Source organism: Ammospiza caudacuta, chromosome 1 (assembly GCF_027887145.1).
Source record: "Ammospiza caudacuta isolate bAmmCau1 chromosome 1, bAmmCau1.pri, whole genome shotgun sequence".
Lineage (NCBI taxonomy): Eukaryota > Metazoa > Chordata > Aves > Passeriformes > Passerellidae > Ammospiza > Ammospiza caudacuta.
Genome location: NC_080593.1, coordinates 131,854,216 through 131,879,592, shown reverse-complemented (window position 1 = coordinate 131,879,592; position 25,377 = coordinate 131,854,216). Strand labels below are relative to the sequence as shown.

Here is a 25,377-nt window from a genome sequence, read left to right as displayed (position 1 = left end):
CATTTGTGCTGACTTGATGTCACTTCTTGCACTAATCACATCTTGATATTTATTTCTTGACTATAACTTCATGTCAGTTTTACTGCTGTTACTGAGTAAGAAATGGTTTTGTTCATGCAAGGTTATCCTCTTTTTTTCTTGCAATTTAAGAAGCACAGGTATATTCCCAAACACATAATTTCCTTTGCTCTGGTTTTAGTATACTGCAATGTGCAGCCTGTTCAAAAGAACAAGGACTTAATCTGTTCTGATGCTGAAAGGCACCATGTATGTAAAAGCAAATACTGAAGTGTGGTGCTGCTTGGTTTTGATTATATACTTATTATTTTGATTAATCAGTAAAGATTCTAGATGAGCAACACATCAGTCTTTCATGGTGTGGAGACTTTTTTCCCGTTTGTTCTTGCATTACCATTTAAGATCTTGTTTTAGCAGTGGTAGGAGAGCAGGCAGGAGGATGTGGAAGGGAGGAGAAAAAGAATGCTTATTGACATGTAGGTCAGTTTACATATTGACGTAGCAGTTTGGTAGGCTACAACGTTATCAAAATTTTTCTCAGGAGCTCTCTCAGGCAGTTAATCCTATTTTCAGTTTTCTCTTCACATTGTACTTCACATCACCACTTGCTGTCATACTTGCTGTTTTGTAAGGTGCTGTTCTGCTGTCTGAGCTTATTCTTTGCCTTTCCAAACTCCCCTTCCCTGCTTCAACTACCTCTTTTGTTTAACAAAACTACAGTGCTTCAATTTCTCCTTCATTTTGAATGTTAATGTAGATTTATCAGAACTATTGCATAATTGATTTCTTTTAATTAAAAGAGTTTGAGACACACGTAGTATAAGCACGCTCCCCATCAGACAGCCAGCCCTTAGAAACTTCTGCAGTCCTGAACCAGTTTCTATAAATATTTGCTCTATTCAGAATCCTGATCTAAACTAGGCTGAAAATTAGCATAGCAACTGATTAGAAGACAAGGGTAACTTTCCCCAATTCTTATAGTAGTTAGAAATGTTTATTTCTTCAAGAGTATTGAGTTTCAAGGATTGAGAAGTATTTATCTGAAAAAGTAAGTTATATAGTACTGTCTTGTTGGGTTAAATTTATGTGATAAAAATTGAAATTTTGATTCTATTTGAATGACTATCGTACTTTTATAAAAATTGAACACTTGCCCAATTTCTTGTGGGAGTTTCAAAGTACTTTGGTTTGGTAGCAGAGACAGTGTACGTGGAGGTTTTGATGTTCGTATTTTTTTCTGGCAGTAAAAATGCAAATAATAGTCTTTATCATAGGTTTGTTTATAAATGAAATTGTTTATAAACTCTCCCATGAAAAAGTTTTTAATGAATACCAGTTTATTTTAGGAAGAATTGCCTTTCCTTTGCCCTCTTGGGAATGCTATTTTTGTTGTATTTTTCTGTTTATTCTTTTTGGGAGCTTTAATTGCTAAAAGTTATTTCATGTGCTGTTTAAATACTTGCTGTTTTATCCAAAGCTTCTCATATATATCTGTAAAACCACTTCATATTCTCAGTAGAATGTTAAATATTTAAGACTGAGGTCAGTACATCAGTGGAATTTATGATCCATTTATGATCCATTTTATTAAGCCATTGCTTTCCTAGCTTCTTAATTAAAGTCACCCCTTCCATGAGAACAAAGCTATATACTCCATTTAACACAGAGAATGGTATTATGAGAGAATTTGACATTCTCTAACATACAGAATTTGTAATATGAATTCAAATTAGAAAAATTAAATGACAATAGCTATGTAAAATGCAAACATTTTTCTCCACCATTATTTTTTTTTTGCTATAGTCTAAGATTTGGAGAAGACAAATTATTTGCAGAAATGTACCTTGGAATTTGGTTGAAGGGTTCAGAGTGTGGTTTTGGGTGGTTTGTATGTTTATTTAATTATTGTGTGTGTGAGGCTGCAGATATAATTTCCCCACACATTGAGTTACGTTACCAGTAAATCAGTTCTTTACTCCTGTAACAGCAGCTGAGACAATCTTCTAGCTACATGAAAGAGGCTGGAAAAAGTCCCTAATGAAACTGGTGAACTTATCAAGTTTTGAAACTAGTCTCTAATGCATATAGAAATTCAGAGGCAATGCTCTGGGGCTTGGAGGCTGTTCTATTGAAACTGGCTTCCTATTGGTGTTTGCTGTGTGGACACCTCATTTTCCTTCTTGCTGGGGCCAGGCACTGCCTTTTGTAGGGCTTGCAGAAGGCTGCTTGTCACTGTAGGAGATGAGCTGGGGACAGCAGGATTGCTGCTTCACTGTCCTTGCTGGAGCTGCTGAGAGGTCTGCCATGTCCTTGTCTCCCAAGGCTGCCCATCTCACCCCTGCTGGCTGTGGCTCTTCCCTCACCTTGTCTGCGGCACGGCAGCTTCTCCAGTTGGCAGAACCCGTGTAGTTCAGTAGCTTTACCCAGTGTGTTTTGTTGCTGTGATATGTATTGCTCTTAATGAAACTCTGAAACCAATAGTTTGTTTGGCCAAAGATTAATTTGAAAGTACTTAACTATTTTAATTCTGTATTTAGTGGCATTTACACAGAATGCCATGTGGGTAGGAAGTACTTTGTGATTCTCTGTGGAGCATGGATTGCTCTAGCTGGTTTTGTTGTACTCTTATTCAAGAAAATGTTGCACTGAATATCTCATAACAAGCTGCAGTTACACACTCGTGGTGGTATTTTGTAATATTGCTACAATAATCCACCTGTATGGATTTCAACAAAAGGCTTATTGAATTTAGTTTCTCCCCACTGCTGACCTGCCATCCCACTTTGGAGAATGTCCCAAACTCTGCTTGAAAGGTAACACTGAGGCAGAGTAACTCAGAAACTCAGGCTCCTTTTGCCTGAGAAACAAAGCTCCTTCCTCCAGAAATAAAGGGCAGGAGGGAGAGAAGGAAACCCCAAACCTTGCTCTGTATGTAGAGGTAACAAATACTTTTCCTTGCTTATCTGAAATGCTCTAACATAGCTTCTTCATTCTGCTTACCTTGTCATGTGGTTCTGCTCTATCCAGTTGTTCCTGATGTATCTGGGCTGCTCACTGGCACCTGGTTTCTGAACATTGTGCTGTGGGATATAAAGATGGTTTAAAAGGTAGTCATCTAAATTAGTGTGGGGAAAAACCTGTTTCCAATAACTTTTATGGGTCTTGCAATATTTAATACATATCTAGTAATAGCTGTGTATGTAATTGTCTTTGTATGATCAAAATATATTATTGGACATACTTTTGCATTCAGATGCCAAATTAAAATTTACTGTCAAATGTGGGTGAGGTTTCTTTTTCCATTTAATAATGCTGGAACTAAGATCTATCACTGTGTACAGTTCCACTTAGTATTTTGTAGTTGATTGAAGTATTGCTGCAAGATGTTAATGGTAATTTTCTCATGCTCCTTGGTTTGGCTGTTGTTCAGAGACCAGTTTTCATAACTTCTTCCAAATTATTTCAGTAAACTTACATATCATATGTATCATAAGCCATTTGGTAAATTCTGATCCCTTTAAAACCCTATAGAGAGACAACCACACATTTGAGTTTTACATAGCAAAAGAGATATATCAGAGAATATGGGCAATGTCTACTGCTTTTTTTTTCTTTTTTTAGATTAAGCCAAGGGATTGGCCATGCTATGCTTTGCACTCTTTGAAGACTATTTTTTTTTTTGCATTAAAGATGCTGTTTTTAAAAAGTACTTTGCTTTTTGTTTCTACCATTTTGCTTTCATTTTCCTTCGCATTTTGTCATTCTTGTGGTATCTCACTTTTATTTCTAATCATCTGCTAGTTTTTTGGCTATTTTTTGGGCACTATTCAGTGGTCAATATTGGAATAAATAATTATGGAAAAAGCTTCCTACCATCCTGGATGAGTAGGGTTTTATCACCAGCAGGAGCTTTTTCATCATCTCATCTGGTTTTCTTACAAGAAGATGTCTATAAATTTAACTAATTTTTCCTAATCTAAAGGGTTACCTAAGACACATTTCCTCTGTGGGCTGAAATACGGCACTCAAAAAATTAAGTCTGGTGCCTAAAAGCATGTCTTGGGTAGACTTATGAAGCATTTTTTTAAAACTCTTTCAGGATGTTTGTGCGCTAAGTGGCCCTAGGAAATGGAACATCTCCGTGCATATTTGGAAGTATAAGAGAGAACTTCCTCATGTTGATTTTATGATTCTCTTTGATGTATATACTGTCACAGGGCTGGTGCTCTGGGCAGCAGGGGAACAACATGAAACTATAATGTGAAAGGAAAAAATAGTGTCCTTCCCACTTTTACCTCCTGACAATAGGAAAGGGAGGAAGATTTTGTGTTCCGAACTTAGCCCAGAGGTTGGAACACCTAACACCTTAATTTGACAATTTTAACAGTAGTAAAGCTAGGAAAAGACTCAACTGGACTAGTGGTCTGTGGCTGGTGTATACTTTGAGATATTAGTTAAGATGAGTAATAGATCTTTTGGTTGTATGAATATGGGTGGCTGGGTGGACTTAGCAAAACAGAGTGTGTTAAACCAAGTGTAGTATTTGCATAGGAGCAGTGAGGGACAGAATAAAGGGAGTGGAGACCAGAAAAGAAATGATGAATACACTGGTGGTGTTCAGGTCCTCTGGCATGTGATATGCACCATCTATTTCTGCATATTTGTTTCCTCAGAGCTGTGTGGAACATGCTCAGGTTTTAGGCTCAAAAGGCAGCTCTTGAAGTTTTTGTTTCATTCAACTGAAAAAAGCCTCTACTTTTCGGTGCTCTATCTTTCTTTCCTGTAGTTTTGTCCTCCATGCTGCTGATGCAGCAGTCAGCAAAAAATCCTTTTGGAGGCCCTCAGTTTTTGGGACTTTTGAAGTTGAGTTTAGAGGTGGTTAATATAGTTTTGTGAGGATTTATTCTTGTTCAAAAAACTTAAAATGCGCAGGTGTTCTAGGTAAAGAGAAATGTTCCCCTCATCTTAGGTCATTTTCCTTCTGGGGGAGGACCCAAACTACTGCCAGGATTTACTCTCTGTGGTTGCTTTCTGCAGGTGTAAATCAGAATTGATAAGGTGCAGTGGCTTGAAACTTGGTGATTCCCAGCCTTTCCTATGTGTCTGCTTTAGCCTTCAAGATCTTTTCTGATTCTAGGAATGTGTAAATAATGAAAATGGTTGCTGTCTGTAAATGTGATGAGGGAGTCTTGATATGGCCCCTTGAAAATTTGTGCTGTGCACCTTATTTCAGCATACCAGTCAGAGGTAACTGATGTGATGTTATCAGTGATTTACACTGATCAAAACTCTCAACAAATGAAAAGCTGCTATGTTTATCTTCAGCAGCTAATTGCAGTGCAAAGCTTTTATTCTAGGAAAAAACCCAACACTTGGCCCTATCACGGCGAAACTAAGAAATGTGTTTAGTCTCTGTCACTTCATGCCCATTAGATTTGGAGGGATTTTGTGCTTGGAGCATAAGAAATCTTCAGTCTGATACAAGAAGAATGTATTATTGAAAATCCAAATACGTTTTGGTTCTGATTGACCTAAAATGATGTAGTGGTGAAGATGGCTTGCATTTTAAAGAAAAATCTAAGCTGTGCATTGCAAATCAAGCCATTCTTACTTAATAGATGTAGTTTTAATTGTATGTTTTTCCTTTACTAGACCGTAAACCCTGAAATATATATAGTTTAAAAAACCTTTCAGGAAGTTTAAAAACCTTATCAAGAAAATAGCAGGAAAATGTTTCATGTTGAAGTGTGAGTTTGAGTGGAGGGAAAAAACAATGCAGGTAAAGATCATTGATTTACTGGGTTAATTATGAAAGGTTGTGGATGTTGGTTGCAGTAGTAACAGACATAATTTTTCTCCCTGACCTAAAACATATAACATGCAAAGTTTTTGATTAAATACAAAGTTTTTTCTCTGTCTGAGTAGAATACTGTAAGTAACGTGGGCAAAGTCACTTATTTAATATTTCTCACCAAAAATATTCATACAGTATTTTGCAAAGTTGATTACAGGAACACAGATTACTTGTGAAAAATGTGCTGTATTTGGGATCTCAGTGTTCCTTATCTAAAATTTATTTTGCATACTGGATCTAGGAGGAAAACTGTAGTATGAATTTTGTCCATCGAGATAGTTATGGAACATTTTGTTCATGAAGGAAATTCTAAAACAATGTCTTAATAGATAATTGTATTAGATTAAGCAAAAGCTTATAAATATGTGAGTATACAGGCAAAAACCTCACATGTAGCTGTGTGTTGGTTTAGCTATAAGCCTGTTTACCTATACTGTGGGTGTATTAATTTCTTATTTATATACATGATGAGCATTCCCAAAGTACCTTAATGAAATAATATTTTCTGAAAGTAATTAAGGACTGTAATATAGTGCATTTTCAAATAGGAGCGGAAGGTGTATGATGGACAAGTGTGCACATAATGTGATTATAGTTCAACCACAAGAGAAGAGTAGAAGTATCCTTGGGTGATATGTTAACATATTAAGTTTTAATTGCAAAAGACACTTTGGTAAGCCTGCATCTGTGTATCTGTATGAAGTACTCATAACTTAAATTTGTAGATAAGTTTGGCTTTGACATATATGTTGTAAAGATTTATAAGGAGTTAAATGATGGTACTGTTACTAGGGTTTTTTTATTTTTGTTATCTACAGTTTTTATGAAAATTTTGAAATGATATATACAAGTGATAACTTTAAAACCATGACCCTGTGTCATGATTTGGCATGAACCTTTGGCTTCATAACAGAATTAATATTTTTTCTTAATCTATGTTATTACTAACTTATTTTTCAAAGAGTTACTGGACCCCACAGGTTGTCTATCTCCAGTATTGCATTTTTTTTTTTAGCCACCACATTGAAATGACAAGTCTTTAATTGTATTTTAAATTATTTTTATATGGTTTTCTTTGTGCTTAAACTGTATTTTTTTTGTTATAATGCTTGTTGGAGTATGGAATAGCTTAAAAAAAGAATACATATAGATAAAAAACTGCTTTTCATCATTTGGTACAAGTGTTTATCCACATATAAGTATACCTGTGTGCTTCGACAGAGGAAGCAGGATTAGGATGACATTCCAACTGCCACATGGTGTTTCCAGAACAGAGAAAGTCACAGTGTTGGGAGCACAGTCAGTATATTTAAAAACATGGATATTTAGATGTCCTTGTGTGGCTGTGTTAAGACTCATATCAGTAGATGCACCGCCACAATCATGTCCTGTGGTAACTTCCTTCGTATGCAGTATATTGTTTCTTTGAACCTTTTATTACTGCTTACAATCTGATTTTGAGACTCACAGACACAAAAAGGACTATTCAGGCACTCAATGCTTCAATATTTGTTCAGTGTGAAGTGGAGCTGTGTGGTTCTTTGCATCCTGCGCTCTTTGCCAGGAAATTTGGAAATAAAAGTGTTCAGTCCTGTTAACTATATGAAAGCTAGATGCATTTTTTTCTTATAAAGTACAAAACAAGTACTTAATCTCTTTGTGCAATGAATTACCAACTTGGTCTCCTCCCACAACAGTAAGTCTTAACAACTATAGCAAGATTTCAGAATAAAGCATGACTGAAAGTGATGTGTTTTATGGCCTTATGTTGCCAGAACACTTTAGAAATCTGTGTGTTTCAATATTTTGTTGAACAAGCATAGTTTTTAAAACAATATTTGAATATTTATTTTCATGGTATGTAAGACACGTTCAAAAGTGATAGTTACAGTTTGCAACTTTGTTCAGTTTACTCTGTGAGATATGGGGTAAAGATTTGGTCTGCAGGCTGTTTGAGGGAGAAGGATAAAGAAGAGAATAGTGAGGAGACCTCTTGAATAGAGCAAATGAAGGGTGTCTGTCTGTGTGTGGTGCATTCAGGAGGGAAAGGACCATGGTCTGTGCCACAGGAGGGTGCTGCAGCATCCCTGGGCAATTGCCATGGGTGGATGATCCTCGATTGTCCTTGTCCTTAAATTATTGGTATTATCTAAAGTTTACAGAAAGACTTACTTATAAAGTGAGGGATTTGCCTTCTGACTAATGAAATTATCTGTTGCTCTTCAGGACTGCAGATAAAAAGCATCAGTCAAGAAAAGCTTTCTTTCAGTTTGACACGAATGCAATTACACTTACATGAATTAATGGTATTTTAAATATTACACCTTAGGTTAGTTTTTGAAGGTGCTATAACTATCCACCACTGTAACCAGTGTACACCATGTAAAATAAGTGTTAGTGAAACCTGAATGAGTTGTTGACTTAATGGTATGTTACTTGTAATTACTTTTGTCAAACTTAAATTTATAAAACAGATCTCACAATGTAAACTAATAGATAAAATAACAAAGAATTAATAAGAGAATCGAAGAGAATATTTCTGTGAGTTTAATTTCTTTATTAACTTCTTATTTCTTGGCTGATGTTATTCAGTAGTTTTGTTACAAATATTGTCCCATGTTTTGATTTGAAACAAGATACAGTATTTTCTTCTTAAATGTTCCCTGAGCTTTTCTTCTTGGCATTATGTGAGATTAGAGGATATTTCCAAAGTTTTTTTACTTTCCCACATGCATATTTTTTCCCCAAGTTGTTTTCAATCTTATTTCTCCATCCTGTTGTCCAGTTTTTAATTTCTTCCTGTTGCACGTGGCTGGAGTTGCAGTTGAGCACAAACAGTAACAGTCCTGTCTCTCTAGCTCCTTTCAGAATGTTTGTAATTTCTTCCCTTGGGCACTCCATTTCTTTCTGACGCTCACTTTCCTACCTTGTTTTAAACCTGTCCTTATTTATTGCAACTTTGACCAAGGATAAAAAATATTTTCCATTCAAAATGATTGGCACAGATTTGGAATAAGGTGTTTTGTTTTTATTTGATGTTGAAAGTCATCCCTTTAGTTAGTGTTAAGAAATGCATATTTGAATTCTGAACGTTCAGATTTCTGTAAGGAAGTGACATGAGCATGATATTCAGTGGAAAAAATAGCAAATGTTGAATGCTGGTGTAGAGTCCATGCTGCCTGACAGGAGGCACACTGTATTTTAAATTAACCAATGTGATAAAAAATTTAAATGTTATAATATAGACATCTTTTGTAAAACTTTGCAACATTTATGGTGTAGTGCTGACAGCTGCACTTGACTTAATATATAGCATTCTGGTGGTTTGGTGTGATAGACTGCTGGCTGTTTTAGAAGATAAATTACTGTTTATATAGGTTTAAGTTAATGTTTCAAAAGCTTTCTTACTTAAAAAGCAGAGCATTATAAATAGCAATAAGTTCTCTGAAATGCTCTACACATTACAGACTGACAATTGCAAAAGAAAAGACTGATTATAAGTAGAAAACCTGTAACTATGTGTTTTGAGTAAGTTGCTCTTATGTGTACTCTTTAACATTGATTAACTAGAAAGTTTTTGCAGCCATTCAGCCAGCTTTTGTAGTTTAGTCCAATAGTTTTTAATAATGTTATTTAAATAAGATGTAATTGATAAATTACATTGGGTGAAAAATCTGTTCTTCTCCATCATGGTGTCTGAAGTTAAGCTTAAAAAGAAAGAATAAAATCAAGGACAAATTTGCAAGTGAATTGTTAGAAATACAGCAGAGCTATTAATGTGTACTTGAAAGTTTAAAGACAAGCATTTTGGGAAATTATGTGGAAGGTTTGCTTGAGACAACTAAATAATGAAGCTCTCAACTAGGCTTCTGTGTTTAGAATTTGATCAGCTGGCAAGTAAGAAAACTATGTAAGTTAAGAGAAATTATGTTTCAGATATGTATGTATCTGAAATTTCATGTACAGTTATACTCAGTAGATTTTAATTTCTTAAAGTTGTTTGAATATTCATACATAGAATTAATACAATTACATAGAGTTATGTGTATGTTCATAGTATGCATGAGAAGTGTGAGAAGCACTATTGGAAATAAGAAGAAAGTGAAGTTTTGTTTTAATCTAGCACTTAAAAAGCCATTTGTAAATTATTAGTAAAAGTCATTTGTATTATTTTTGTAAAGATTGTGCTTAGTTTTTGAAAAGAAGAATAATTTTTTATTACCGTTATGTTGGTGTTCCAGTTTCCTTCTGTAGATTGTATTGTATGCCAACATCTCACTTATTCTTCAGTGAAATGCCCATACTTCTGAATTTGCAGAATGCAGTGAAAGCTGCAGCAGTTTAATCTTCCTGTGCCTGTGGCTGAGAAATCTTTGTACTTGAACCTTCTTGTATTGGCAAAAAATGTCCTGAGGAGTAGTACCTTGGGAAGAAGTCCCTGTTTTGGGTTCTGTGAAGAATGGCCACAAGCACAAATTTGGCTTGGACTTATCTTGGACAGTAACTGAGGAAGAAAGGATTGTTGGGCTGAAATCTCTGACCCAAATGCTTTTCAGTTGATTGGATTTTAAGATTGAAATTGTAAGGAAACCAGACCTGCATGCTTTTGTCATCTTTGCTTCTTCTTCTTTTGCACTGCCCCATGACATTTTGAACCTACTTGCTAGTTTCAAAGAATTTTGATGGAGAATTAGTCGCTGCAAGCATAACCTAAACACTTGTTTAGGTTATATATCAATAGCAGCTGGAGGGACCCTAGTGGGTATACTCTTCCTTCTGACATTGGCATGTATAATTCATTGCCATTTCATTACCTCTTTGCTCTCTTTCCATCCCCAGCACCTAACAAAAGCCAAGCACTAGCCAAATGATGCTCAGCACTGAAAAGAGCTTGCTTGGATAGCAAGTTCTCCAGGCAAAGCTTTGTGCCTCAGGCCTTTCACTGTTATATATTAGAGGTTTATTGTGATGATGGAAATTTGAGAGCTGAGGATTATTCAGTTTGCTGGGACCCTGCTGTAGGTCTGCTGTTCAGTAGTGTTTGGGATTAGGAGAAAATTTGGTCTGGACAGTATTCTGCCTTACTCTGGAGGAAGTGGGTGGCAAGGTTATGTTGTAATAAAAATTATTACTACATCCTTGGCAGGTGCTTGGTGGAGAGAATTCTTGCACATGAGGTCTGGCTTTCTAATAAAATCCAGTAGGAAATGTGTTAGGGGAAAATACCCTCTAAAGAAAGTGTGAAGCAGAGCTAAACTGCAACCCACCAGAACAGTGCAGGGAAACAAATACCATCAATCATCTAACACCACAAAGGAAAGTGATGTCTTGGTGAAGTCTGGGGCAAGTTGAAATAGTGCTGGAGACCAGTGCTGGCCCTCTGGCAGGTTGAGGAGAATATGAGAGAGTGACCTGAATGGATCAAACTTCTGCTAATGGTTCCCAGGTGTTGTTTAATGAATCAGTGATGTGGCTGAGCCATGCTTACCATGGTATTTTGATGTCGTGGCGAACGCTGCAGGAACAGACTTGATAAATGCTGGAGAAGTACTTCTCAGCCATTGCAGATATTTCAAGGTACCTGCAACAGGATGAGAGTATGTCTCGTCTTTGGTACAGTGTCTTCCAAAATAGCACAAATAAAAATGTAAGCAGTTGGTGTAAGAATGATATATGTTTGTTGTAGTGCTGGCCAGTTCAGTAGCTGGACCTGGAAGAGGGTGAGATGCTCCTCTGACAAACCCCAAATTGTGTGTTAGGCTGGGTGACAGTGGAACAGTCAGACTGGCCTGGAGTTTTCATGTATGGAGATAAATTATTTAAACTTGAAATATATATCCTGTTTTGTTCTGACTTAATTTTCAAGAGATTTTTGAAATAGGTATCTGTTCTTTTATCACTCTTAATTTTATTGAATTTGCTTGTTTCTGAACACAAGTTGGAAAAGAGAAAAAAAATGCTTGTCACTTCTCTTAGGTTTCTGTCTGTTCTCCTGAGTTTTTTCTGTCACTCTTTTCTCCCAGGCCTTCAGGGTTAAACTGTTTCAGTCACTCTTCTTTCTCATTTTCAGTCACAGAGAATATATGGGCCAGAGTGACCCATTTCAGCCCATATTACTGGTTTTGCTGAAGAAGCTCACATTTCTGTTATGTCTTTCCTTTTGACTTCTGCTTTCAGTCAACCTGGTATGAGAGTTACTGAGTTAGAGTTCTATGCACTGTGGCTTTTGTGGAACAAATATTTCAGAATTGACTTTTTTTGTCCCTTCCATCTTTGCTTCTCCAGTGATGCCAAATTTTGAGTATAGCTGCCAGTTGCTGTTGTAGTATTTCTTATTTTGGATTTTTTTTTTTGTAGCTTTGAGAGCTCTAGTCATGGGTCAGACTTCACTTTGTTTGCTATTAAATGCAGAATAATGTTACAGAATTAACACCACCCCACCCATATTCCTCCAAGCAAAGCACTGCACAAACTTCCTGTAACATGAGAGAATGAAATCTTGAAAAAGCTTATCCTAGGAGAAATTGCAGAAAAGTAATTTTGAGATGTTTGTTTCTATTAAAAAGCACTTACATCATGGTAGGTGGCCTCATAACTTTTTGAAACTACAGTAAATGTATCAGAAACTTTACTAGATGATCAGTTAACAGTTTATAATACAAATTTCTTTACACAATAGAAAGAAGGTATTTGTACAACTCCCCTCTAAAAGAACTTGCAAAGTAATTTTATTTGTTACTCTGTCTTGAGTGTTGAGAAATTGGGGTGTATTTCTGAGAGCCACTTAGTGAGAACAGCCTGTTCTATTTATCTTTGGCTGTATAACTGTATCACCATGGGCTTTCAGACACTTGACAGCTCCTTTTCTTGTAAACAAAGGAATATTGCTTTCAAATAGCCTGGATAATCAGCTAATCAAAACAGTAGCAACATCACAGGGAGATTTTGTTATCCAGCAATCAATAGGAAGATGGCACATGTTTTGTGGTATCAGTGCAACAAGTGCCTCACAAAGCTTCCTGGCTTACCTTTGGGGCTGCTGTGGCAGCTTTTTAGCCTGTCCACAGCATTTGTGTGGATTTTTAACTTGTACCTCTATTTTGGAGCACATTGTGCTGTGCTGACATGGAATTAACTCAAGGCTTGTGCTAACATTGGGAGGTGGATGTAACACCCTCATCTAATGCATGTACCTTAAATGTGCCTTGTTGGTCATCGCTGCTGGTTGTTTCTGTTAATTTAGCATCAGCCAAGATCATATGCAAGAAGAGGCAAATAGATGCTGACACCTTGTTTAAATTGTTTCTTGATTGCTCCAGTTTGTCTGTTCTGCTTAACTTAAACCTTGTTTATTTGCCCCACTCCCCACGTCTCTGCCTCAAATTCCCTGGTATTTCTCCTTTGTAGTCTGGAACATAATATTAAGAGTTTATTTTTGACATGTTTCTACATGAAATAATATTGAAAAAAACTGGCAGAAAAAAAAGACTTTCCAGCATGTTTTTGTCTGCTATAGAGAAATACAGAGCTCAGTCTCTGAGTACTTGCTCTGAGGTATGTGATTTGAAAAGATTTAAAATTGAGTTTGGTTACACTAGAAAAAAAATTGGCTAATCTCAAATAGTCTTTTGAAAGTATACTAGAAGTATATAGAACTTATAATTTCTGTGTGTAATACAGAATTCCTTAACTATTCTGCAAAATGGAACACAGCCTGACTTGGCTAAATTGTCTTAAATATTTTACACTGTCATAGTTTTGAAATTAACCTGTATTTACATAATTTTAATGTAAATGTGTGTTAGATTATTAAATCACATCTTGCAAAAGATGTACAGATGTCATATGTAGCATATGTGAGTCACTGGATTTTCTTTGTTTCAGTGTTATGCTTCTAGTTTGCTGTTCATTAAAGAAATAATAAAATTAATTTTCTGTACTAATTTCTAAGCAGTGCTTAACCTATGTTAGCCAGCAGAAGTGTTGTTGTGAGGTTAGAAGTGTAATATGAATCTGTTTATGTGTAATGCATATTAGCAAGTGTATAGCAGTGGAAAAGAACCAGATATCCTTTGGAAAGCAAGATCTTCATGGTGGTTACCATTTTAGTGAAACTTGTGTATTTTGAAGACAATATTTTCAAAAATTTGTATTACTTTTTGTTTCATTTTCACATGCAGAGGAATCGTAGTGCAACGTGGAATGGTTTCCGGTGATGATCTAGTCAGCTTCATGCCCAAAGCAAGTGCAATTAGAATGGGTTGCTGCAGGGCTTGGCCATCCAAGTGCTGCATAATTCCAGGGACTGAGACTCTACCACCTCTCTGGGCAGCCAGTTCAATACTTGATCACCCTCCAAATGATGAGAAACAGCTTGCCCTGCTTGGAATTGCATGGTTCAGATTTGTACCATGAAAAGATGAGTGGCAACAGACACAGTCTGGATCCCACTTCTCTCAGTATGTACCCTCCCAGTATGTAGCTGTAGGCAGCAGTGGGATCATCCTTCTCCAGGCTGGACAACCCTAATATATCTCAAATTTATCTCAATCTGCCCTGAGAGAGAGCACAGGAGATTGCTTCTCTGCCCTAAGCACCGTGGTGGTCCTCTGTAGATCTGCTTCTGGAGTGTCTTGGGGAGCCCTCAGCTGGGTGCAGTATTCCATACAGTGTCTCACAGGGAGCTGAGGGAGGAGGATAATTCTGCCCCTGGGTCCACCCTTGCTAATACAGCTAGCACACATTTGTCCTTTGCAGCAAGGAGAAGCTGCTGACTCATGGGCAGCTTGCTGCCCCCTGGCACCCTTGGATTGGTTTTTGAAAAGCTGTTCTTGAGCGGTTTGGGTTTGAGTCTACAGTTCCAGAGTATCTTCATCCTGGGTGCTCCAGCACTCAGTGTTACATCTGGATTTCACTGAGTTCCTGACAGCCCTTTCTGCACCCCCTCAAGGACCCTAGCAATAGCAGCCCTGCCCACCAGTGCATTGGCTCCTCTCCCTAGGCAGGTACTATCTGCAGTTTTGATGAGAGTGCACTCTGTCCCATCTTCAGGTCTTCAGTTAAAACACCATGGACTTGGTACTGATCCCTGAAGGATGCCTCAACTAGCCAGTCATCAGCTGGGCTTGGCAGCTTGATCACAGCCCTTTGAGCTCAGTGGTGCAGCCACTTTTTCACTGAACTCCCTGTCCAGCTGGTGTCTCACCAGTCTGTGAATGAGGAGATTGCCCATGTGAGGAGATCGTGTCAAAGCCCTTGCTAAAATGAGCCCATCCTGAATGTTGCTTCACAGGCAGCCAACTGCTCAGCCATGTGAGCACTGTCCACTAGTGGGAAATAAGTTCCACTCCCTCAGTTCTTGCATCTTGCCATTTGAAATAAATTTTATAGAAATACTAATAGATATCTTTTAATGAAATGTAAAGGATATTAAGTTTATTGTTTTAGAAATGATAGAGGGTGAGAAAAAGCAAATTTTACAAAGGAAAAGGGAAAAAATGGGGATGGAGAGCTCTTTGCAAGTTTGTGTAGTAAGTAATTTGAATCAGTTTGGGTTTTAAAATTTTAATTCATAATAGTAATTGATTTTAAACAGCTTCTTCATTTTTCTTTTGGTTTGTTTCTATAGAACCCAATTGTCTAACTTGGTTTTATGAAAGCAGAGGGACAGTATTTGTGTAAATAGCCAAGTGATCTCCAAGAGAGCATTGTTTTCCTGTGAAGTGTGCTTATGAGGCATTTTGGAGATCTTGCATGTTGAATAGGATTTGTGTGTTTTAAAAAGAGAGTGTGTATTTTTTTAGGAGAAAATTATTTTGAATTTGGAAAGCATAATGAACAAAGGAAAGAATAATGAACTAAGATTATAAACTCCAATTATTAGGAAAGATCAAATTAAACCTCATCTGTTGTGTGTTCAAGTATTGTCAATTGGAATTTGCTCTAAACCTTGCAATAATGGTTTTAGATTGCCGTAGAAAAAGAACTTGAATATGACTTTACTAGCCTAGGTGTCTTTAGCATGTTACTTATGACTTGCATAGTTCTAGAACTAACTATAGTGCTTCATAAAAACATTTCAGCTGCATCTGACTGCTGGCTCTGACACGTATGTCAAAAGTGAAAAAAGAGCCTGGTTGTGCAAAACTGTATTTGTTGTATTTGCAGAACAACACCCCAAAACGGGGCCTCTTGTTCAAATTTAAGTTTTCTAGGCTTTACTTCTGATACAAGCTAGTGGGAAAAGATACTTTTGTAAATTACTTGTCTTACTTAAAAATCATCTCTCTAGATATATCATGAGTATTTTTAGTTTTCCACTGCTGTGGCTATTGTTTGGAATTGTTCTCATTAATGATAAAATGAATGGACGTTTATCAAATCTCATTCCATAACGATAGTTATTAGTACTTTTGGAATGTAACTCCCTTCCCACCACCATTATGATTTTGACTTCAGCTTTTAAATGTTTGTCATCTGGTGTGAGGTGGATTTATGGGAGTGCAGTAATTTTAGTGCTTTTTGGCTGGGTGTTTCTGATGACATCACTGTGATCTAGACACAGTGTGTGACTCTAGTTGGTTCCAGTTTTAAATAGTTTCATAATTATGCTAGTTTTGGCAGTTTCCTTGGAACTTTCCCCATCTCTCTAATGAACATGTTTTACTTCTGGGCTTATGAGACAACCACATGTTTGAGAAATTAATAGTGTGCTCTTAAAGTTAACATTGAGCAGAAGTGTGCAGATACAAAAACCTTCTGGATATATGTGTACTTAGGAGTGTAGGTTTTTTTAAGTTCATGGCCACTCTTATTGTCTTTGAGTAATTGAAGAATACATTTGGTTTATAAAATATCAGTAACTGTTGTGAAAAATGGTGCATATGTTCATGCTCAAAGACCTCAAAACTAACCCTTGCAGCTCCCAAAAATATTTTTTATAATTGTGTATTGTTATGAAATGAATGGATGTTATTCCAGATTACAAAAAAACCCACACCCTTTTTTCAAATGTCAGTCAGGTTGAATTCTTCTTAAATGTAGGTGTACTCTGTTACTTTGTATGGATTTAGTCACACAAGTATATTTCTGAGATAAATTTGCTTTGTGTTTTGGCACCATTTTGGAATATGTACATTTTTGCTTGTGTTGAGGTCCAGCTCGCTGTAAAGGATTTACAGCCGTTTTTCCATCACAACAGACTTGTAGCTCAGGGAAATATGAAAAACTTACTGGATGTTATGTGTTTATTAATTAATTTATAATTTGTGTTTATTTAGTTTATTTAATTGTTTTAATGTTGAGATTTGAGACTATTTCAAAATTAAGGATTCTCCTCTCCTTTCCTTTAAAAAAAACAATCCCTCCTCAAAAATATTAGTGTTTATTCCTAGCTCTCTCAAAGTGGTAAAAGCTTAAACCACTCTTACTTAATCTTTACTCATAATACTCAAAAACATTGCATAGATGTTGTGAAGTTTTGAGAACATGTATTGAGCATAATTACAGCAGTATGTAGATAGAAAAGTTAGACTTGAATGTAATCAGGCTTGATAGAGTTAACACTTCAGTAAAAGAACTTCCCCATTTCCTTCTCCCCCTTCTCTTCATTTTGTAGTCGAGTGTAATGTGATCCTATCAGACCAAGTCATTAAATAGTTGCAGCGCAGCGTTCCCCGTGCAATCCATGAGTGAGCTTGGGGAAGAAGGAAATGTGGGAATTGAGCTTGGGCTTTTCTTCAAGTTCAAAACATAAACAGTTGTGTAGTGTCTTACCTGAAAAAAATACGTCTGTGCTACATGTAAACTGGTTTCCAAGAAAGTATATCTAAAAGTGATTTCAAAAATTTTAGAGTAAGAGTGTGTGATCTAAGTTTGTTCAGTAAACTGGAGAGGAAGGAGAGTTGAGCTCTGCTGATTACAAAATACATATGAAGAGGCTTCCATCATGCTGGACTTAATAAAAGCTTTAAGCTCTTGCTTTATCTCTGTCAGGTATGCCATAAAGAGAAAGGTGGTTTTCTACTGAAATTGCTCCACAGTTTTAGGTTCAGGGACAGTCTTCAGGAGACTTGCATTCCTCAATGAAAAGTATCAGAAGTTTGTCAGAGATGAGAAAACAAACAAATGCCCTCTAAACAGAGCTGATTCTCAACACTCGTTATGGTATTTTTTTATGCACTGGAATGAGACTTTCCTGTATGACTAAAATTGCCAAATAACCTTAAAATAAAAAGCATCCAACAGCTTGCTTTTCAATACTATATTAGTAACTGGAAAATCTCAAATCCTTTATGGTAACTCATCATTCTTTCAGAAGCTATCATGTAGTCTTCTAATATATGAATATGTCTGTCTTATGCAATTGCCCCAAATGAGTTAAAGCTTCTACCTTAACCTTGTCTTTCCCCCAGCTAAGATTCTAGTGCTCTTCTTTTTTTTCCCTTAGGGAAATGGTCTTCATTTCATCAGAGAATTTCCCTGTTTTGTTCTAAGTACAGAGTGGAAGGAAAAAAATTTCTTTAGTTACTTTTGAAGTTGTAGACTTGCATTTGAAGTGTATCATTGCATGTATTAATTGTTTTTAATGGAAAGCAAAATCCACGTGAAAAAGCAGGTAATGTGAAGATTCCCTTTTTTAATTTCTCTGAGATTATTAGAAATATCAGGCAGCACATGGAGAAACACATTATTTGTCCTGTATAAAAATCCACCAAAATTTAAGCTGCTTGTTTTCATGTTAAGAGGACTTAAGAATATTATAATTCATACTATGTTACTTAACATTTGTTCCCCAAAGCTTCTTTTTGTGAACAAATTTTGTGATATGATCAGTGGCATGACCCAGAAAGCATTTTTCACTTTTTCTGCAAGAGACTCTATCAAATTAATTTGGCTTAGGTCAAAAGCTGTGTTTGCATCCTCTTTAACCTGTACTTTTAATACATTTACAAGAATATTTGCATTACTTCTCTTGGCTTTCTTAGACTTGAACCTTGTGCTTAAACTGTCATTCTGGAATGTAATGGGAATACTACTGGTGTATTTAAAATCCTAGATTCAGCTAATTAAGATTTTCATGTGTCTGCAAATCTCATCTTGAAAGGCTTATATCACATTCTGGAATTATGAGCCATGTTTCTGCTTCTGAATTCCTTATGTTGAATAAACTATATAGAAGCTCAAGAGGAGCAGGTGTCCTCAGTTCATTTATCTTTTCTGGGGTCATGTTTTACTGTTATAGAAGTCTGTAAAAATATTTTGCTTCATGAATCAGTTTCAATTAGTGGTATTAGGAAGGATGTGAGTCTGACATCTTGGAACCATCTGAGGTGGTTTCATGAGTAGGCATATAGGCTCATGCAATTAGGTAGTTTCTCATACTTGTTTTGATAATCTGCAAGGATCTGTCTCTGAAGGAATGTTTCAGCAGAAATGCAGCTAGAAAAAAATATGTTCAATGGAAATAAATATTTAAATGACAAGTTTCTTTTTAAAACCAAAGTTAGTCCAGGTATTCATTTAATGTTGTCGAGCTTGTTTTGTGTCAGCTTCTGTAGTACAGGATTGAGTTGATGGAAAAACAGTAACAGAAATTAGAGAACCTTTACCAAGTTCTCCCCACATTTATTTTCTTTTTGTTTGGTTGACTTCATTGCTTTCTTTTCCTCTAGCAGGAAGACCACGAAAGTTGTGGTTCCAGTTCCACAAACCGCAGTACCACAGAAAGCTTGAAATCAGCAGTAAAATCACGACGAGTTCAGCAGTCTGCTTCTCCTGACCCTGATTTACCTCCAGGTAATCCATCATTTCAGGAACTGGTCATGTATTTTTGTGTAACTCAAATACAGAAGTTTATTCAGTGATCCCTGTGTTTAAGTTAGCTTATTATGGTTTTGTCTACCTACAAATCACATTAGTGAAATACTTATAAGTTAGAAAATAGAACCAAATCATAAAAAAAAGTAGTTTAATGCTGATAACCTTTTTCTCCATTTTATCAAATTCTTAAATTGACATAATTCATTTATAGTTCAAGGTAGCATCATAGAATGACTTGGATTGGAAGGGACCTTAAAAATCATCTAGTTCCAACCCCCAGCTATGGGGAGGGACATCTTTCACTCAACCAGGTTGCTCAAAGCCCCATCCAGTCTGACCTTGAACACACCTTCTCTAGGACACCTGTTGCAGCGCCTCAAAATAAAGATTTTTTTTTTTCTATTATCTAATCTAAACCTGCCCTCTTTCAATTTAAAACAATTATCCTATGTCCTATCTGTACATGTCCTTGTGAAAAGTCCCTCTTCAGCTTTCTTGTAGACTCCCTTTAGGTAGTGGAAGGCTGCTGTAAGGTTTTTCTGGAGACTTCTCCTTCTCAGGCTGAAAACCCAAAACTCTCTCATGTTTTATTAATGTTTTTTATTGAGCCCTGTATCTACTGGTGGAGATTGTCACCATTTTTTTTTCCCTGGATATGGAATTTCAGTGTGAATGGGAAGTTTAGATGCTGAAATTGGAGAAATTTTATGATACAAAAATGCCTAAGGAAATATGTATCTGACTGCAGTTACCTCTGAGTGTGGATATGAGGTGATTCATGCAGAAAGGTAAAATTGGAGAGTACTGGAATGAGTTGCAGTTTGCTGTCTTGGTCAAGTAATTTTAGATAGGTAAAAAATATGATAGTTTTGTGTGAGATTTTGTTGCTGTCTTTTGTTAACAGAAGCTTTATACTTGACTTGAATCAAAAGACAACATTGGCATTTAGTGTGTGTAATATGATGTGCTACGTGGTATAATCTTGCTTGGAAATGGTTACTTGAGGAGTCAGGGCTGGAGGGTCTTTTAGAGCTTCCTGACGCAACAAACTCCAGGGGCTTGGAATTGGGGGAGACCATTGCCTACCATGGACAGCGCTCCAGCTGTGGCAGCTCTCTGGAATTTGTCTCTTTGGGTCACATCTGCAAACAACAAAAGTCAAAGGCTACTCAAAAATTGTATGAATATATTTCCTTCAACGACATTTGCAGGATTTTTGTAAGTTACCTCCTTGTGGCGAAATTGTATCAATATAGTTGTATTAATTGTTGTAAAATATGAAGTTGTAAATACAGGTGGCTTTGGTTTTGGTTCTGAGTGGAGAAATAGCACTGTTTAGTATAGATTTACCTATCTGGTAAAATGTCCTAAGATCTAATTTGCACATCCAGAATTTTAGTAAGATGTGGAGTCATCTGCTTAGGTGTGTGTTTTTTTTTTTTTTTTTTTTACGTTCTACGTTCCCGGAGGATATTTTAAAAAAGATTTATTTGTCCTTTTGTTTTAGTGTCCTTGGAGATTAATCTCCAGAGGCAAAGTTTAGCTAAAACTGTAGCTTTGGCAACATCAGACTCCTGCTCAACTTCAGTTGTTTAGATATGTGTACTCTGATGGTATTGATTTTATGACAAGAGAGATACTAAATTTTTGGAGTGTTGGATTTGAAATTGCATTTGTAGCGCATAATGCTCAGTGCAGCCTCCTGGGTTCTCGAGAATTTGAAAAAAGCACACTTGTGGACTTTGTGTTGCACCTCAGGAAAGAATTTAGCCCTACAGATTTTTTGGTAGTTTTATTCACTTGCTGTAGAACACCTAGATTTCAGTGGCAAAGATGCCCATAGTGTTATTCTTAGAAATCACAGAAGTATAAGTAACCTTTATGTGCTTTTTCCCACTTCTATTTAAAACAAAACCCTTTTGAAAAAATCTCCATACATGAAAAACCAACAAACCCTTTATTATACGCGAACTTACTGATGTTTTTATTATTTTGGTTTGAATTGTAGGAATTACAATTTCTTAAAAGACTGTTCCTCACGTGTGAAAATCTGCTTCTAGTATATTTGAAGCTGAACTTATTTAGGAAGCTGGTTTTTGTATGATACATCTGACAATGTAGTGTACCACTGGCTAGAAATATCTCCATAGGCAGTTTTGTAGTTTTTAGCAAATCCATGACCCCTGGTTTTTTTTTTTGGGAAGATAGGACTGTGCTTCCTCTCTTAATGCATTCAGCCAAAAAGACATACAGATGAAAATGGTGCTGCTCTTTTCCTGAAAGACCCTTGACAGCAAAATACTGAAGAAACTTTGGACCTGTGGAGAGACAGCTGCACTTTTTTCAATGAAATTAGTAGCTTGCTTTAAAATCATATTTAAATAACTGGCTATAATTTTATAATTGCTAGTTAAATAGTCTGCAAAAATATTTCTATACTGAAATTAGGAAAAGGAGCTAAATGCCTTGTGCTGCTTTCTACTTATGTACAGGTTGGTTTACATCACTCTAGTGATGAATATGGGTCTCTTATGCCCCTTAATTACTGAAGTAATAAATCTGGCTTTCTGAGTTCATATAAACTAAAAATGTCATTGTTTGAAGGAGTCAGTGAGAAAATCCTTAAAAACAGGTTATTCCACATATTTTTCAGTAGTTTTAGATTGATATGCAGAAAAAGCCAATTCAGATTATGTTAGAAATCTGACAGTACTAAGCTCTGAAAACATTGAATTTGACTGTATTTCTGGATTTCCTCTTTCTGGTCATTGAGGACTTTGAATCCTGAAAAACCAAAAAATGTTCTATGTCAGCTGGGCAAATTTTTAGTTGTGGAACTCAAGAAAATCACTTATGTAATGGTAAAATTTTCCACATACCCTAAAGTGAAGAATTATATATGAGTGTGAAAAAGATGAATACCTAGAAAAAGCAGAGTAGAATGGAAGTAGCAACGTAAGTATTTTCCTAGTTAACTGACAATACTTTGATGTTTATTTTAATTCTTAATTTGAATTAAAACTCCCTTGTGTCAACAATTTTATTTAATGCAGGTTTCAGAAAACTGCTCTTGAAGCCTGTGGGTTTAGGCCTCTCTCATTAGCTAGCTTTTTTAAGCATAGTCACCAAACTGGAACTTGATAGTGTCTATGAAATGTATTTTTAGATGTGTGTAATGTGATAAATTTCAAAACAGAGAAATTCTAAGGCTTGTTTTTTTCTAGCACAAGTGAGTTGGGTCCACAGATAGCTTCAGTATGCATGAAAGACAGGAATATGGGTAGTATTTAATTTCTTTATGATATTGTTAAAAATATTAATGTTTGCCACATACTGTGAATTCCCAGGTGAGATATTTTTTCAATAACATTACATCTAAAAATATGTAAATGGATTTGTTCCCAGCAGGCTTCAGTGCAGCTGCTTACTATTTGGTTGTTGACAGAAATTGGTTTCAGTAAGACCTCAGAGGGGTCTTACTGAACAAGATGTGGATATATTAAGTTTTAGAATGAGAAAGTTCCAGATGTGTTAATACTTAGTTAACTTATAAAAAAACTGTGGGAGCACCTCGGCATAATATATGCACACTTGAAAAGTAACCTAGCAGCTGGTATTCACTTTTCCAAACCTATTTCTAAATATCTCTCAAGTAATTGTTAAAATTCTTTGTCTACAGTAATCCATAGTGTTATGTTTTCTTAATTAGTTTTAAAGTTAATTAGTTTTGTGTGCTCTATTGTATTCATAGTTTTTAAGAACTTTTTTTATGGTATCTTGCATTTCTAGGATGCTGATTGACTTAACAACTACACAGAGTGTTAAAGAGTTTTAAGTCGTGTTAATTTTTGGGTAAAAATAATACATAGTTTGTTTAAATTTTGATTCTTTAAAAGAGTGCAAGTTAAGAATAGTAAATGTATTGAAATAATGATTTTTTTACTAAATAAATGAGTTTATCATGTCTTCCTTATCTTTGCCAAGAATTTGTTTTAATTTATAGGTTATGTTCAGAGTTTGATTAGGCGTGTTGTAAATAATGTCAACATTGTGATCAACAATCTCATCTTAAAATATGTGGAGGATGATATTGTTCTCTCAGTCAATATCACTTCTGCAGAATGCTATACAGTGGATGAGTTTTGGGATCGAGCATTTATGGACATCTCTGGTGAGTTGATATTTTTTGGTTTTACTTACCACTGTGGAGGCACTCTTAAATTCCTACACAAATTATTGTCTCATAAAAATGGCTTTTTTTTATCAGAAGTAGGACAATTTATGTCTGTTTTGATTTCCAGTCAGTTTTTTCTCTTGTTCTTACCTTAATTCTGATGAGCCAACTGTAATATTATAGACTGATTGATACTACATCCTTGTATGATCACAGATGATCATACAAGGTGTCTTGTCCTCTGTTCACGCTTGCCATGGTATTTTAATTAGTGCTTGCTGCTGGCACTGAGTGCTTAGGCAAGTTTTGTGAGTAGGCAGTAGCACATTAAGGCATTCCATTGCACTTGTTTGTGATGGTCTTCTAACCCTGAACAGGCTGGCAAGAGAGGCAGTCAGAGGTGCTTGCAGTAGTGAGCACAGCATACCAGTTGCAAGGCATGATTCATTTCACTTCACATTTTCAGGGGAAGAAAGCCCCCAACTTCTGACTCTTTATCTTGGTGTTCAATGTCTGAATGTTTCAGTCCTTGAATTACCAGCACTCACCTGTAAGTCTGGGTGCTGTTACTGATATTGGCTAGAGGTGGAACTGGGGCACAGTAACTGTGCTAAGATCACACAGAAGGTTTCAGGTAGAGTGTTGAATTCAATTAATGTTTTCCTGAACCTATTTTTTTTTTGTTCTGGCTAAAATAATTACAAACTAATATGACAAAATCACAAATTATATTTCGTGTTAAGATCACTACAAAAGCTTTTGTTTCTTTTGGAAGGTTCAAAAGAAAGCTTTGGGGGATAATATGCAAAACTATTTCTGTGGGAATAATGAGAATCATAGTAATCGTATGCTTCCACATGAAACAGTACTCTTTTATAAAAAGAGGCAAGTTATAGCAGACAGGGTGAAAATTTTTATTGGGTGTAACTAATTTGTCCTCATGTCCTGTGCATTCAGCATAACAGCAAATGATCCTCTTCAGTCACATAAGCAAGTACTTTGCTTCTCTTCAGTCACACAAACAAGTACTTTGATTTAAATAATGACTAAAAAGCTGTCTTGCATTGCTTTCTTCTAGTTAAGAACCTGTATGCACAACTTACTTCTTGTATGTAATATACTTTTTTAACCTATACGCTTCTTTTAAAAGCCACTGATCTGGTACTGAGGAAGATGATCAACTTTTCTGACTGCACAGTATGTCTTGATAAGAGAAATGCTAGTGGTAAAATTGAATTTTACCAGGAACCTCTGCTGTACAAGTGTTCCTTCAGGACTCGTCTGCATTTTACTTACGATAACCTCAACTCCAAAATGCCATCAATTATTAAAGTAGGTATCCAAAATAATTATTTTTGCTACTCCCTTATGAAGTTTTGAGGCTTTTCAAAATATCCTTTAAAATTTTAAGTAAAATGAAAAGCTTATGCTGTTGTGTTTTGCTAAAGGAATTTTTAAATTGTATTTTGTTCATATGATGCAGTTAGTTTATGTGCAGAAACAGCACCTA

The 25,377-nt window shown here is 36.0% G+C and overlaps 1 protein-coding gene across 1 annotated transcript in view; it reads left to right on the top strand.

Moving 5' to 3' along the window:
• Nucleotides 1-25,377, top strand: part of VPS13B (vacuolar protein sorting 13 homolog B) — a 429,435-nt gene that overhangs the window by 24,625 nt on the left and 379,433 nt on the right. Inside the window, exons 4-6 of the mRNA XM_058820123.1 lie at nucleotides 19,546-19,669; nucleotides 23,697-23,864; nucleotides 25,018-25,199. Of these exons, the coding sequence (XP_058676106.1) occupies nucleotides 19,546-19,669; nucleotides 23,697-23,864; nucleotides 25,018-25,199 (474 nt within the window). The remainder of the gene's footprint in view (nucleotides 1-19,545; nucleotides 19,670-23,696; nucleotides 23,865-25,017; nucleotides 25,200-25,377) is intronic.